This window comes from Poecilia formosa, unplaced genomic scaffold (assembly GCF_000485575.1).
Source record: "Poecilia formosa unplaced genomic scaffold, Poecilia_formosa-5.1.2 Scaffold176, whole genome shotgun sequence".
NCBI classification, from domain to species: domain Eukaryota; kingdom Metazoa; phylum Chordata; class Actinopteri; order Cyprinodontiformes; family Poeciliidae; genus Poecilia; species Poecilia formosa.
This window is the reverse complement of record NW_006800115.1, coordinates 105,388-118,313: the sequence shown is the minus strand read 5'-3', so window position 1 is coordinate 118,313 and position 12,926 is coordinate 105,388. Positions and strand designations below refer to the sequence as shown.

The window sequence follows — 12,926 nt, the reverse complement described above, 5'->3', positions numbered from 1 at the left end:
GTTTTGTGGGCTACAGTTTGTTTAAATAATTCAGTAAAGTAGAAGCGGTAGCTAATCTACCACAACAATTATTTATTAATTAAACATTAAGCCTAAAACATACTACAACAGACTGAATGTTCTGTTCTATGTGCAAAATTCTTGAATGTTTTTTGTTGTTAAATCCTAAAACATGAAGTGGCATTGTTGTCAGTTGCTTTGGCAACGAGTCTGCGTAGCTTGGCGAATACAGATCACTTTGCTGTGGATCATAGCACGAAATCAATATCTACATTTTTAAGTTTCACTGAGTTAACGCGGCTATGGATGACACGTAAATGATTAGTCTTTTTGCCCTCCACCGTTGTATGCATGCGCGAAATTCACGTAGGTCCAATAACTTGTGGTGTCTAAGTCATAAGTCAGTGCCTCACCAGCAATGAACCTCACCGCACGTCACTGATAATTATATATACATTTATATAATTATTTATTTATATCTAATGTATAAATAATGTTTCTAAATTATTTATTCAGAGACTAATGGGCAAAAGATGTCAGTATTTATGTTCATAACTAGAATAAAAACCCTACTACATAGTTACTGGCTGTTATTGCTCTAAATTATTGAAGTGCTTGAATCCAACACATTTTTGAGATTTTTTTTTCCTTCCACTTCACAATAAAAAAAAATTGTTTCTTGGTTGTGTCAATCACAAAATGTGAAAATATTCAGGAATGTTTTTGCCAAGCACTGGCCTGCATACAATACAGCTTAAAAGAAAAGCAGACTTATTATATGTGTCTGTTTGTCCCAGTGGGTGTTAGGTTTGCTGTTTTTCCTTTTTCCTGTTGCATCGTCATGGTTACGAGCCACATACCTCCCTATCCATGTGTTCTGTGGCCTCACTCTGTTGGTCATGGCCATAGGGACGAGCCTGCTTGGCATCACAGAGAAACTCCTGTTCAGCATTACGTAAGTCTCTGTCGGTATGTGCCAATTATAGTAACCGCCGTCTTTGATTATAGAAGATTGTTGTTTTTTTTTTTGTTGTTGGTTTTTTTTTCAAATAAACAAGATGCTTTGTTTGCATGACAACCCCAGAGCGCCTCGAGTAAAACCTGCAGGGGGAGTAAGTGTTAAAGATTTGTGCAACACACAATATTTAAAAGCAAGAGATTTTTGAAAATATTTGAATAGGATAAAATATTCTTTAAAGATCTAATGCGGGTAATGTAGTAATTATAGAGACCCAAATATCAAATTACAACAAACTGCTCAAAAATATGCGTTAAGCAACCAAAAATAATATGTTCTGACAGTTGAAACCAGAAGCTTACATACACTAAATAAAATCACACATATGGATTTTTTTCATTTTAGGTCAATTAGGATCATCAAAATTTTTTTCTATTTGCCAAATACCAGAGTAATGTGTGAGAGAATTTTTACGGCAATGTTTATTAATTTCTTAAAAGTCAAAAGTTTATTTAAACTTTACGAGCATTTAGTACCATTGCCTTTGAGTACATGTTTTGGATAAGCTTCTCACAATAATTGAGAAGCTTGTCAGTAATTATGGCCACTCCTAACAATGGTCATTCCTCCTGACAAAACTGGTAGAACTAAGAGAAGTTTGTAGACCACCTTATTCTTTTACGCCTCTTTAGCTTTGCCCATGAATTTTTGATAGGACTGAGATCAGGGCTTTGTGATGGCCACCTTGAAACCAGTTTGGCGGTATGCTTTAGTCATTGTCCATTTGGAAGACATCAAAGGGGTCTTTATTTTTTTTCCCAAGGGTTAGGATTAGGGAAGGTTTGAGCCCTTTCCAAATGGAAGACCTTAAATTAGCCATTAGCCGGGAAGACCCGCTTTAACTTCCTTTAGCCACAGAGTTAGGGCTAAAAACATTAGCTTTAACTTCCTGACTAATGTTTTGAGATGTTGTTCGAGTATTTCCACGTTCTTTCCTCATGATGCCATCTAAGTTGTGAAGTGCACCAGTCCCTTGTGCAGCAAAACAGCCACACAGCATAACGCTGCTACCCACATGTTTCACAATCAGGATGGCATTCTGAGGCTGTCAAGCCTCCCTCTTTTCCCTCCAAACATAACGATGGTCATTATGGCCAACCAGTTCAATTTTAGTTTCATCAGATCACAGAACATGTCTCCAAAAACAAAAGTCTTGTTCCTGTTTGCGTTGCAAAAATTAATCTACCTTTTATTTTTCTTTTAAAGTAACAGCTTTGTCCTGGCAGAGTGGCTTTTCATTTTATGTACTTGTTGATAAAGTACTCGTTTCATGCACAGGACAGAATTTGTAGGCACAGTCAAGGTGTTGAGGGGATCCGTTTTGGTGGCCTTAGAATCACATCTCTGCTTTTTGTGGATGATGTGGTCTACTGGTTTCATCAAGTCATGATCTACAGCTCTCACTGGAGCAGTTCACAACCGAGTGTGAAGCTGCTGGGATGAGGATTAGTGCTTCCAGATCCAAGACCATGGTCTTGAAATGGAAAAGAGTAGAGCACCTTCTCCGGGTCGGATAGGATATCCTGCCCCATGTGGAATAGTTTAAGTATTTCAGGTTCTTGTTTACGAATGAGGGAAAAAATGGAGCGGTAGATTGACAGACGGATTGGAGCAGGGTCTGCAGTGAAGCTGGTGCTGTATCGGTCTGTCGTGGTGAAGGAAGAGCTGAGTCAAAAGGCGAAGCTCTCGATTTACCGGTCAATCTACGTTCCTACCCTAATCTATGGTCATGAGCTTTGGGTCATGACTGAAAGAATGAGGGTCACGGAGACAAGGGGTCAAAATGAGTTTTGTCCCTGGAGTGTCTGGGCTCTCCCTAAGACATAAGGTGAGAAGCTTGGCCATCCGGGAGGGACTGAGAGTAGAGCCGCTGCTCCTTCACATCAAAAGGAACCAGTTGAGGTGGCTTGGGCATCTGGTAAGGATGCCTCCTGGACGCCTCCCTGGTCAGGTGTTCCAGGCACATCCCACCGGGAAGAGTTAATTTCACCCTGAAACAATGCATCACTGACCTTCACACTAATTTATGATGGTGTGTTGGTCTATGACATAAAATAGGTAAAACTTTGTCGTTTTAATGTGATATGTGGAAAAGGACATGAAAACTTATGCAAGGATATAATGTTGCTGACTTACTGCATGCCATCTTCACTATTATAGTTTTTATTTCTGTTCACAGGGATACGTACTCTCTGTTTGCCCCAGAAGGGGTGCTGGCCAACATGTTGGGGATCCTGCTGCTGTTTTATGGGGTGCTGCTAGTTTACCTGATCACCAGGGAGGAGTACAGACGTCCCCCAAACCCCGAGGAAGAGTCTCTGTCTGTCCACTTCAAGAACCTGACTGAGGGTGGGGTGCCATCAACACCCTGAAGCTCCAACTGACACATCTGGGCCTGTCTCATATAAACAATGTTTGTGTAAGCTGTGATTTTTACAAAGTATAAAATAACAGGGAGTAGTTATGATTTTCTCTACCCTGAAAGCAAAACTAATTTATTTTCACTTTCCTCCCAGCTACCTAGCTTTACCTAAAATTGTGTATTTGTGCTACAGAATGTAAATGTTAATCTATATTCATCACACAGAATGACTGAAATATGCATTTATCATAAACTACATTTGTGAAAATAGCAACAGTCGTTGGTACTAAAAAAAAAGGAGCATTAAAGGTGAATTTCAAAAAAGCCATTTATTTCCCTTTATTCATAGAAATCAGCTCCTCCAAAATTTTAACAAGCTGTAACAATAAATAAACCAGGGAAAATGAAGAGACAAAACCAGGCCTGTTTTTGTCTCTTCATTCACTGCAAAAGTGGGATTTTTGACCCTGTATTCTGATGCGAACGCAGTTGCTGAGCGACAGACACCGACAGCAATCGACAGTTTGCATTTTCACTCACCGGAGTCGAAATCTGTCGATGGGGAGTGGAGGTGTTAACGACTCTACTTAGCATACGAATAGCCTAGCATATGCAAAGGCGCTTCAGCAGACCCAGGTGGATTCTCAGTCATTGGATGAAAAACAATGACATCACAGATCATTGACATATGATTGGTTGGTTGATGTGTGCCCATTGGACAGCACTTGTCTTTACAAGTAAACCCCGCCCCAATCATTAATATTTTTAATACTGTATTTTAAAAAATCTATATAAAAAATAAATGCTGTATTAAAATATATTCATTTGATATTGCTTATATGCAACATGTTCATATGAGTTACATAAATGAGGCACTGAAGTTTTTTTTCTGTTTGCACACAAAATAAGAAATAAGACATAAATGCTTGTCCATTTCTGGACCATCGGGTGGTGGTTTTTTTTTTGTCCAAATATGATCCAACATTATGCTGCGTTCAGGACAGGCCTGACATACGAGCTCCTGGTTGGGGCAACTTGGGGTCTCAATCTCACCACAGTCCATCCTGACACCCCCTCATCACTGCCATCCTCCCAGAATCCACCTCCTCTGCTGCCAGTACTCTCTGCCTTCCTCCATCAGCTGTTAACACAGACAGACAATTATGAGCTACAGTGAAAATGTTTGGCAACTTCCAGCTTAGTATGCACACATAAGACATTAAAACAAAACACATTATATTAAAACATTCTTACAGAAAATAAAAACTTTAATGAAAAAAAGAAAACAATTGGAAGAAAACAAATTAAAAGCAGTTGGTTATAAATAGTAAAACATAATTCAACAAACTCTAAGGCAGATAATTTGCTTTGATGGATTTTAATAAATCACAGTGCTTTAATCGTTCAAGGAATTGTGACATCTCTAGATTAGTAATAAATCTTAGCTGCTTCTTTCTTGAGTTACATCCAGATGACTGGCAGTAGGTCCTGGATGCAGCTGGAAAACATTTTTGTGCATTGTCAATACATAAGCATAATTACATTATGTACATAAACAATATTGAAGCATAAAATATCAACATTCTAAAATGGTAGATACTCACAGTTGCATCTCTGTCCTCATCACAGACATCAGGATGTTTCTGAAGATTCTGATTGTCACAAATGTGACTCCCATTCTGTGGAAATAAATGTGAAATTAAAAAATATATATATTGTAGCAAATAATACATCTTTAACTATACCCTCCTTGGGTATAGTTAAAGTTGTATTTAAAGAACTATATATAGTTAAAGAACTATGTATAGTTCTTTAACTATACCCTCCAAGGAGGGTATAGTTAAAGAATAATCTAAAGAAATCTTAAAGGTGAAGATGAGAACCTAAAGGAAAAGCAGAGAATTAGAACAAAAACCAGGATTTCTTGCAAACAAATCCACCATCACAGCACCACAAAGCTGCAGCACACATACTGCCCAATTGGCCAAGAGGCACTGAGATCAGTTTCCCAGCTAGCTTTATACTCTGCTAATCAAGAAGCAGAGTGAAACCAGCTGGGCCTGCTTAACCTGCAGGAGCTCAGCAGCAACCTGGAATGGGGGAGGAATCCTACATGCAGCCACCACTGCATGTAACAAAAATCTAACTAGTTTGGCTCTCACTGGCCTTTATTCCAATAATTTTAGAGAGGGCAGTAAGCATTGGGTAAGAGAGATGGAAAAATGAAAGAGAGGATGGAGGGAGGATGGGCTGAGGGTGGAGAGTCAACACAATTTATTGAAACCAACCTTATGATTATAAATGTTTGAACAGAAGGAAAAAGCTCTGTGTTTCATGCTCTAATAGATGCACAATATGCAACATGGTCTTATAAAATCTAACTTCAAGATCTGCGTATTTTAAAGATGGCTACATGGGATCCATTGAACATGTTTCACTTATCATGACTACTTTGTAGGAATGGTATTATGGAAACACTTTCAAGTTTAAAACATCTTTTTAAAACTTTGTAATATCAGTAGCCACCATATGTTGACACCTTTAAACTTAGGGTTGTCTTTTCAGTACTACATACCATTGAATGTGATATATGTCACAGAAATTCAAACACAGTTTATGGAAATTAGTGTGTGCCAAGTAACCATTAACAGCATTGGAGGAATCCTGAAACTTCTTGCATCATGTGACTTTTAGTCAGATTTAATTGAAACAGTTATTCCTCTTTTAAAGCTCTAAACTTGAATGTTGTACTGAAAGTTCCCTGTAATTATGTTTTGGCTCTGTGGTCACTGCTTTGTAAATGTTACATGTGTATTCTGATGAAACACAGTTAGTAGATAAAGCTCATTTGTGTTTAGAATAACCAGTAACGCTCTCTGCCTCACAGAGTCTTGCCAAATTTCCACTGCTGAATGTTGTTAATCTTGATGTTCCACTTAACATTGTAACTGTTCAAAAAGAAATTCTAATCTCACTATGTAAAATAAAATGTGTGTGAAATGACTTGACTTTTTAAATGCAATTTAGGATATGGTACATTTATTCAAATACAGTTTTTTAATTTGTTGTTTTGAAGAATGTCCACGTGGAGTTTGAACCAACATGTTTGTTCATATATATAATGCATTATTGGGTTATCTGGGACATACCATTAAAGGGACTTCACTATACAATGAGATAGCATTTTCTCATTGTAAATTATGAAAATTAACATTTACAGAATTTTGTGGCCACCCTGCTGTCTTAATGAATCTGAGACTGTTCCAATAGTTAAACTCTACTTTTTAAGTTTGAGCTCTCTGAAACCTAGTGAAGACGAGAATAGAACATATATTTTTTAAAGAATAGAGACCATAACCTGCATGGTGTCTTTGACCCTCATACTTAGTGTGCATACTGAGACAGGGAGAAAGAAACTCTAGCAGAATATCAGTTTTGAAAAGCCCTCTGCTCCAACTGACCAGGGGTTTCAATAGACAGAGCAGACACACACACCCACACACACACACACACACACACACACACACAAAACACAGAACCCCTGGATTAGGGGTAGTTATTAGTTATATTAAAGATATTTAAAAAAGAACCATAATCACTAGTCACATTGTAGATCACATTTTATTACAGCATGGACATGTGGCAGTATGTTAACACACACACATATATATACACATATCACCAATGTTCCCTCTAAACTGCGCGCCTGCGCAGTCGCGCTCTGCTCGCACAGTCTCAGCGCACAAGAAAATCTATGCAGCGCATAAAATAAAATCCACCATAAACGTATTAATTAATATTTAATATTAGACCGAATCTAATATATTAAATTAGACCAATAATGTCTTATTCCGTACCATTTTTCAATGTAACGCAGTGAGTGACAGATGTTCAGCCAATGATACGATACGGTTTAATTATGCTATGCAGCCAATCATCGCGTTGGTAGCTCTATGTGTCCTGCCCATACGCGCCGTGCAGGTTAGCTTGCTAACAACAGTGCGGCGGAGTTGAGAAACGGAACCCCTTATCATGGCGAAACGAACGGGCAGCGACACATCCGCTCACCAAGACAAAGTAAAAAAGAAATGCGGTTCTTTTAGGATGGAATGGCTGTCTGAGTATGTGCAAATTGAAGAACAAGCGGTGAAACTGGGTGAGTTTTTTTCTTTTTCAAGTGAGAAAGGTCTACTCTGCAAGACATGCAGCGAAGACAAAGTACCAAGTGAGCTTTCACTTAAAATGAAAGACAAAGGTTTTTGTCTTTCATTTTAAGTGGGTCAAATCGCTTATATTAAAAGTAAACTAATTAAACAAAAATTGCTGCTGTGATTTGATTCTTTTAATAAGCCATGTAACTTGCTATGATTTTGAACGGGTGTGATGTGTGTGGTTACAGCGTGCACATCTGATGTTGCTCACAGTGGTCCTCAGTGGGCTCAGGGAGCTTTTGTGTATGCCCAGACACATGAAAAATTAGAGGGAACATTGCATATCACTGTTCAAGTGAGTTGTCGCACTTAGTCCCTCACTAATAATGAGTGGAAGTGTTCTGACTGGACAGTTTCAGTTTAGCTGTACTGTGTGTTGAAGCACAGCTTTCCCAACTGGGAGCTCCTGAGCAGTATGAATTGGTGATCAAAGATCCTTTACAAAGAGAGAAACATCAGCAACTATTACGCTACAACATCACAAAGTCACCTAAAAACAAAGACAGGTCTGTGCAGTTTGTGTCCACATAATAATGTTTGGTGTGTAAAATTCAGTCCCATCTTTTCCCAGAATTGACAACACGATAAACACTTCCTCTTATAACAATGTTGCTGATAGATAAACATATTAATCTATTTTTCTAGAAGAGTTCAAACTGAGATAGAAGTTTGACACATATGAAGCACCTCTGTGACCATAAAGGAAGAAACATACTTTATACAACAATGAGGGCGCAAAATACTTTGTTTTCAATTATTTGTTAGTTTATTTACACATAATGATTTTGTTCCAAAAAATCGAAATTGAATTTGAGGCAAAATGTAAGGGGACAATCAAAAATAAATAAAACAAAAAGTGAAGATATTGTATGCCGTGTGCCAAGTCTTAATATCTTTCTCTATGGATGCCAAGCTGCTAACGTGAGACAGAAAGTACTCTGGCCATTCCCAGTTTCAGAAGGTAGAGGGTCAGATGTGCATACAAATGGCATCAGAGTATTTGTGGTTTCTTAGCATTTAAATGTCCAAGTAAATCAGCAACAAAAAGTTAGAGATGCACCGTTTGCTCCTGATTCTTATCAGATACCAATTCCCACCCATAATAGAGAAAGATATGAACGTAATTTAAAAAACATCTTTATTGAAAAAGACAATAGTTATGGAGCGTAGCATCTTGAATTAGCTTTAGTGTAGTCAGCAAAGTAAGAATTACCAAAAGAGCCTTTGATTTCATTTTTAAACACCTCATTAAATATAAAAAATAACTGTTTTTTGACAAAGTAACTTTGAAGAGTGTTGTCAATGCAATGTAATTATGGTGTGGTTACTGATCAGGAGAAAAACAAAAAGCTTTTTTGAATTTCCAGTTTGGGCATATCAAACAGAGAAACATTTCAACAAATTCCTTAGTGCATCTTTAAAAATTATACAAAAGAATCTACGTAGAAACATATTTTCACATCTTAGGTGTAACAATGTTATTGTAAGCATTAAACATGGTTCACACTTAATTTATTCAGATTTTAATTAATTTATTCTGTAGTTTAAAAGAGATGGTAGAAAAAAAACTCCAGAAACTAATATTTTAGGTGGGGATGGTATATTAGTAGTGTGTTTTCTTCCAATTTATATAAAAATAAGTGATTATTGGAAGTCAGGAGGGTCTGCAGAATTTAGAACCAATAGAAAGAACAGAATATAAAAATTGTCTTCAGCAAAAGAAATAAATAAATAAAAATAAAATAAACAAGTAGGAACAAGATAACTTAAATATACAAATTAAATTAAAGCTGCAAGCAACCTTGAATGGCCCTCACAGCTCAGCACCGCTCAGGCCCAACAGCGACTGCAGGAGGTCCAGCAACACCTTCCCCTTGCCACCATCGCTGCTCTCGCGCAGTTCCCACACCCGTCCACTAGGTGATAGTGGACGGGTGATGATGCACCAAAAATCTGGTGCAGATCCGCTGATGTGATGAAGAGATATAGATGATGGATAGATCTTTAGAGGTTCGCAAAAGTCAATCATAAGAAGTTTGGTGCAAATTGGATGATGCATGTATGATTTAGAGATAACCGTCCGTATGCATACGGCGAGATTGAATTTAACCATTTGACTACACCCACATGGTTCAGCCAGCATTAACAGAATTCATCATCATGTCATTTTGTCACTTGGCACAGGTTTAAAAGTATATGAATGAAAGAGTAAAAGTAAGACATCCAGCAGAAAAAACAAGTGACTTCCTGTTGGAAGTGGGCGGAGCTAAGGTGATGTCATCAATTGACCATGTAAATGTGATGAGGGCTGGTCTGTAGTGACACAAAAAGTCTGATGCAGTTGTGACACTGTATGTTGAAGTTATTGTACCTTGATGTTTCGTGGCGAATAGTTAGATTTAGACACCTAGCCATGGCCACATGCTTTGATTTACGAAAAATCGTAGGATAACTTTTGACCTTCAATGCCTCAAGCATAGGCGTAGGAAGCGGGGGGACGGGGGGGACATGTCCCCCCCAATATTGGAGAGAGCCACATTCGTCCCCCCCAATAATTTCACCGCAGTTGCGAAGAATTTTAAAATCTTCCACTCGCGTGCTTTTATTTTGAAGGCGCACAACAGCGCATTCAGCAGAGCGCTTCCTGCCCCTGCCCCCTCTGAACGGCTCAGAGTAAAGGCAGCTGCAGACAGAGTCAGAAACTCCGTTTGAAGGAGGTAAACTGTCTGTCAGGAATGTTGCCATGAATATCGCTCGGTTATAACATCTTGTTGTCAGTTTACTTTCATATATAGAACTAAATCTTTTTGGTTAAGCCGTTTTAATTCTGGGATAGTCACATGTCCAAAATTTTACTGCTAACTTTGTTTAACAGTTAGCTAGTCTAGTCACAATGATTTAGAATGAGACTGAAACAGCAGCAAAATTAGCCTTTTTATTATTTAAAGTGAGCAACACCTGATCATACTCGACCACTTAACATGTATTTACATATTATATTATATTATATTATATTATATTATATTATATATTTAGGAGAACAGCAGTGCTAGAATGATGTTGAAGAAAGGTGAAGAAGCTCTGGTGAGATCTTCATTTAGTTTATTGAAATATGTATTAACTGTTTTTAATTTTTAAACTAAACTATTTTATTATGAGAGGAGCAGGTCAGGGAAAACATAAGAGAGCCAGGTGGAGTTTCAGAGTGTGAAGATATAAAAATTATATTAATTAACTACATTAAAAATTATATTAATTAATTATATTAAAAATTATATTAATTACAGGAGACAAAAAAAGTGTTTGAGGAGAGGTTTAAAAATAAATGAAAATTTTTGCTACACAGTAAATAGAGTTGAGATGTATAATAATGTATACATCTGAAAATTAAGTTGTGTAAATTCTCATTCTGTATTATAAAAACATACTTTTTATATTTAGTTCTCATTCTGACACTGTACATTACTGTAGTGTCTGTTATAAATACATGAATCCATGCAGGAACATCAGGCTCCAGAGAGTCAGAGGGAGGCAGAGACAGAAACACATATGCGTAGATATTTTAGTTAAATGTTTGCGGGTGAAAATAACAGGGAAAAAAACATTTAGGCTTTTTGCCTCAGTGTTTTTCATGGATCTTTGGTAAGTTACTGAATGCAGTGCTGGAAAGTGAGACTGAGTAAACAGTGAGGAGCTAAGGTGTCTGTTAGACGTGAAAAGTATCATTTTTATTTATTTTGTAGATCAAACTGTTGCACTGATGTAGAGAGATGTTCAAGAAGAACAAAACTTGTTTTTTAGATTTTATTTTTGTTGTTCAAATTGCTGTATTGAGTTTAAAACTGCTGAGTCTTATTTTATGAGCTGTTTTCTACTTTGGTTTTAGAAAGAGGTAGAACCAGTTCAATTACCAGTCAATTTATATCAATGCATTTTGACCAATAATCAAATGTCTTTTGACCAATATAATATATAAGAATCTGTTAGCCTGTCTGTGCTACCAGAGTATTTAGCTTGCTAGTTGTGAGAGGCAAATGCTAAAGTGAGTGTTCATCCTGGAATGACAGTCATTGTACTGCATAACTTTAATCTGATTATTGGATTGTAAATAGTAATGTGTTAGAATACTTGTTACTGAAACAAGGGTCAGATTAGAGTAACGCATTACTGATGTGTTGATGGCATAAATTGTTTGACATTTCTGCTTAAGATATTTACTGATCTGTCAGGTTTCCGATATGCGTCCCCCCAATGACAGACTCGTTCCTACGCCCTTGCCGTTAGGTATTTTAATTGTTTTGTCGCTGCTGCTTAGTTTTTCCTTTGTGTGTCTGTTTTCTTTTATATACTTGTGATGTTATTTCACGTGTTATGTGTTTTTGGATTTGTGACAAATATGTTCAGGGGGGCATGTGTGGCGGATACAATGTATATATTTCACGCCTGAATGTATGCTTTAATTGTGAAGGGGAGAAGGTGAGGTGTGAAGACACCAACAGTTGTCATTCATTCGATTTTTGGTTTTGGTTGGAAGACATTGAGAATAAATCAAGACTCATATTACTTTTTCGTATTTTTCTGCTGACTTCCACAATAGCATCCTTGTCATAGACTAAAATTACTTAAAATAGCACTATTCACTACTCACCCGGCAGAAACAAGTCGACAGCCATCTATTGCTGCTTTTGATCCTAAATGAAATTTAGGATCATAATTCCAACTTGAAATTAAATGATTGTATTCTCCAGGCTTTTGAAAGCTTTGTTCTGGCTCATTGTATAATATGAGGTCTGCAGCTATAGGTAGTTGGTTATGTGGATCGCCTCGACACCGGGTAAATCCTCAAGATTATAAGAGAAGTCTTTTTTTACCGAGATAATACGGATCACTATCCTAAATATACGAGTATTTTTTGAAATACCTCGGCTGTTCCAGCCTATTTCAATACTCGGATACTTGTGATCCGAGTATTGATCACAATCAATACTCGTAATAACGAGTATTGATCACATACTCGTTGTGATCAACTTTGCTTTGTTTTGAACCGAAGAAATCCCCTTCTGGATCTCCATCTGATTTTTGCGGTCATCCAGGTCACGTGACTGAAACCCAGCAATACTTTTTACCCAATGTTGCTTTATTATTCCAAGTCTTAGCTTCTAATCTGCACTGAATTTGTCATCAATGTCTTACATATAAAGTTGAAGCTAGAAGTTTACATTAGAGGTGTGCCGATCGATCGGTCACCCATAATCGGGCCGATTTTCGTGAAAAAGTGCATGATCGGTGATCGGCGATCATTGGCTCTTGTTGCCGATACCGATCATCTCATTTC

The 12,926-nt window shown here is 37.4% G+C and overlaps 1 protein-coding gene and 1 long non-coding RNA gene across 2 annotated transcripts in view; one reads left to right on the top strand and one right to left on the bottom strand.

The window, feature by feature from the left end:
• Nucleotides 1-3,668, top strand: part of cyb561 (cytochrome b561) — a 21,064-nt gene extending 17,396 nt beyond the window's left edge. Inside the window, exons 5-6 of the mRNA XM_007565464.2 lie at nt 798-955; nt 3,198-3,668. Of these exons, the coding sequence (XP_007565526.1) occupies nt 798-955; nt 3,198-3,390 (351 nt within the window). The 3' untranslated portion in view covers nt 3,391-3,668. The remainder of the gene's footprint in view (nt 1-797; nt 956-3,197) is intronic.
• Nucleotides 3,669-4,270: 602 nt separating this feature from the next.
• On the bottom strand, nt 4,271-5,131 carry LOC103147232 (uncharacterized). The gene is made up of 2 exons (XR_477250.2): nt 4,985-5,131; nt 4,271-4,878 (listed from the first exon to the last, which is right to left on the bottom strand). It is a non-coding gene; the product is annotated as an uncharacterized LOC103147232 (long non-coding RNA).
• Nucleotides 5,132-12,926: the final 7,795 nt, after the last annotated feature.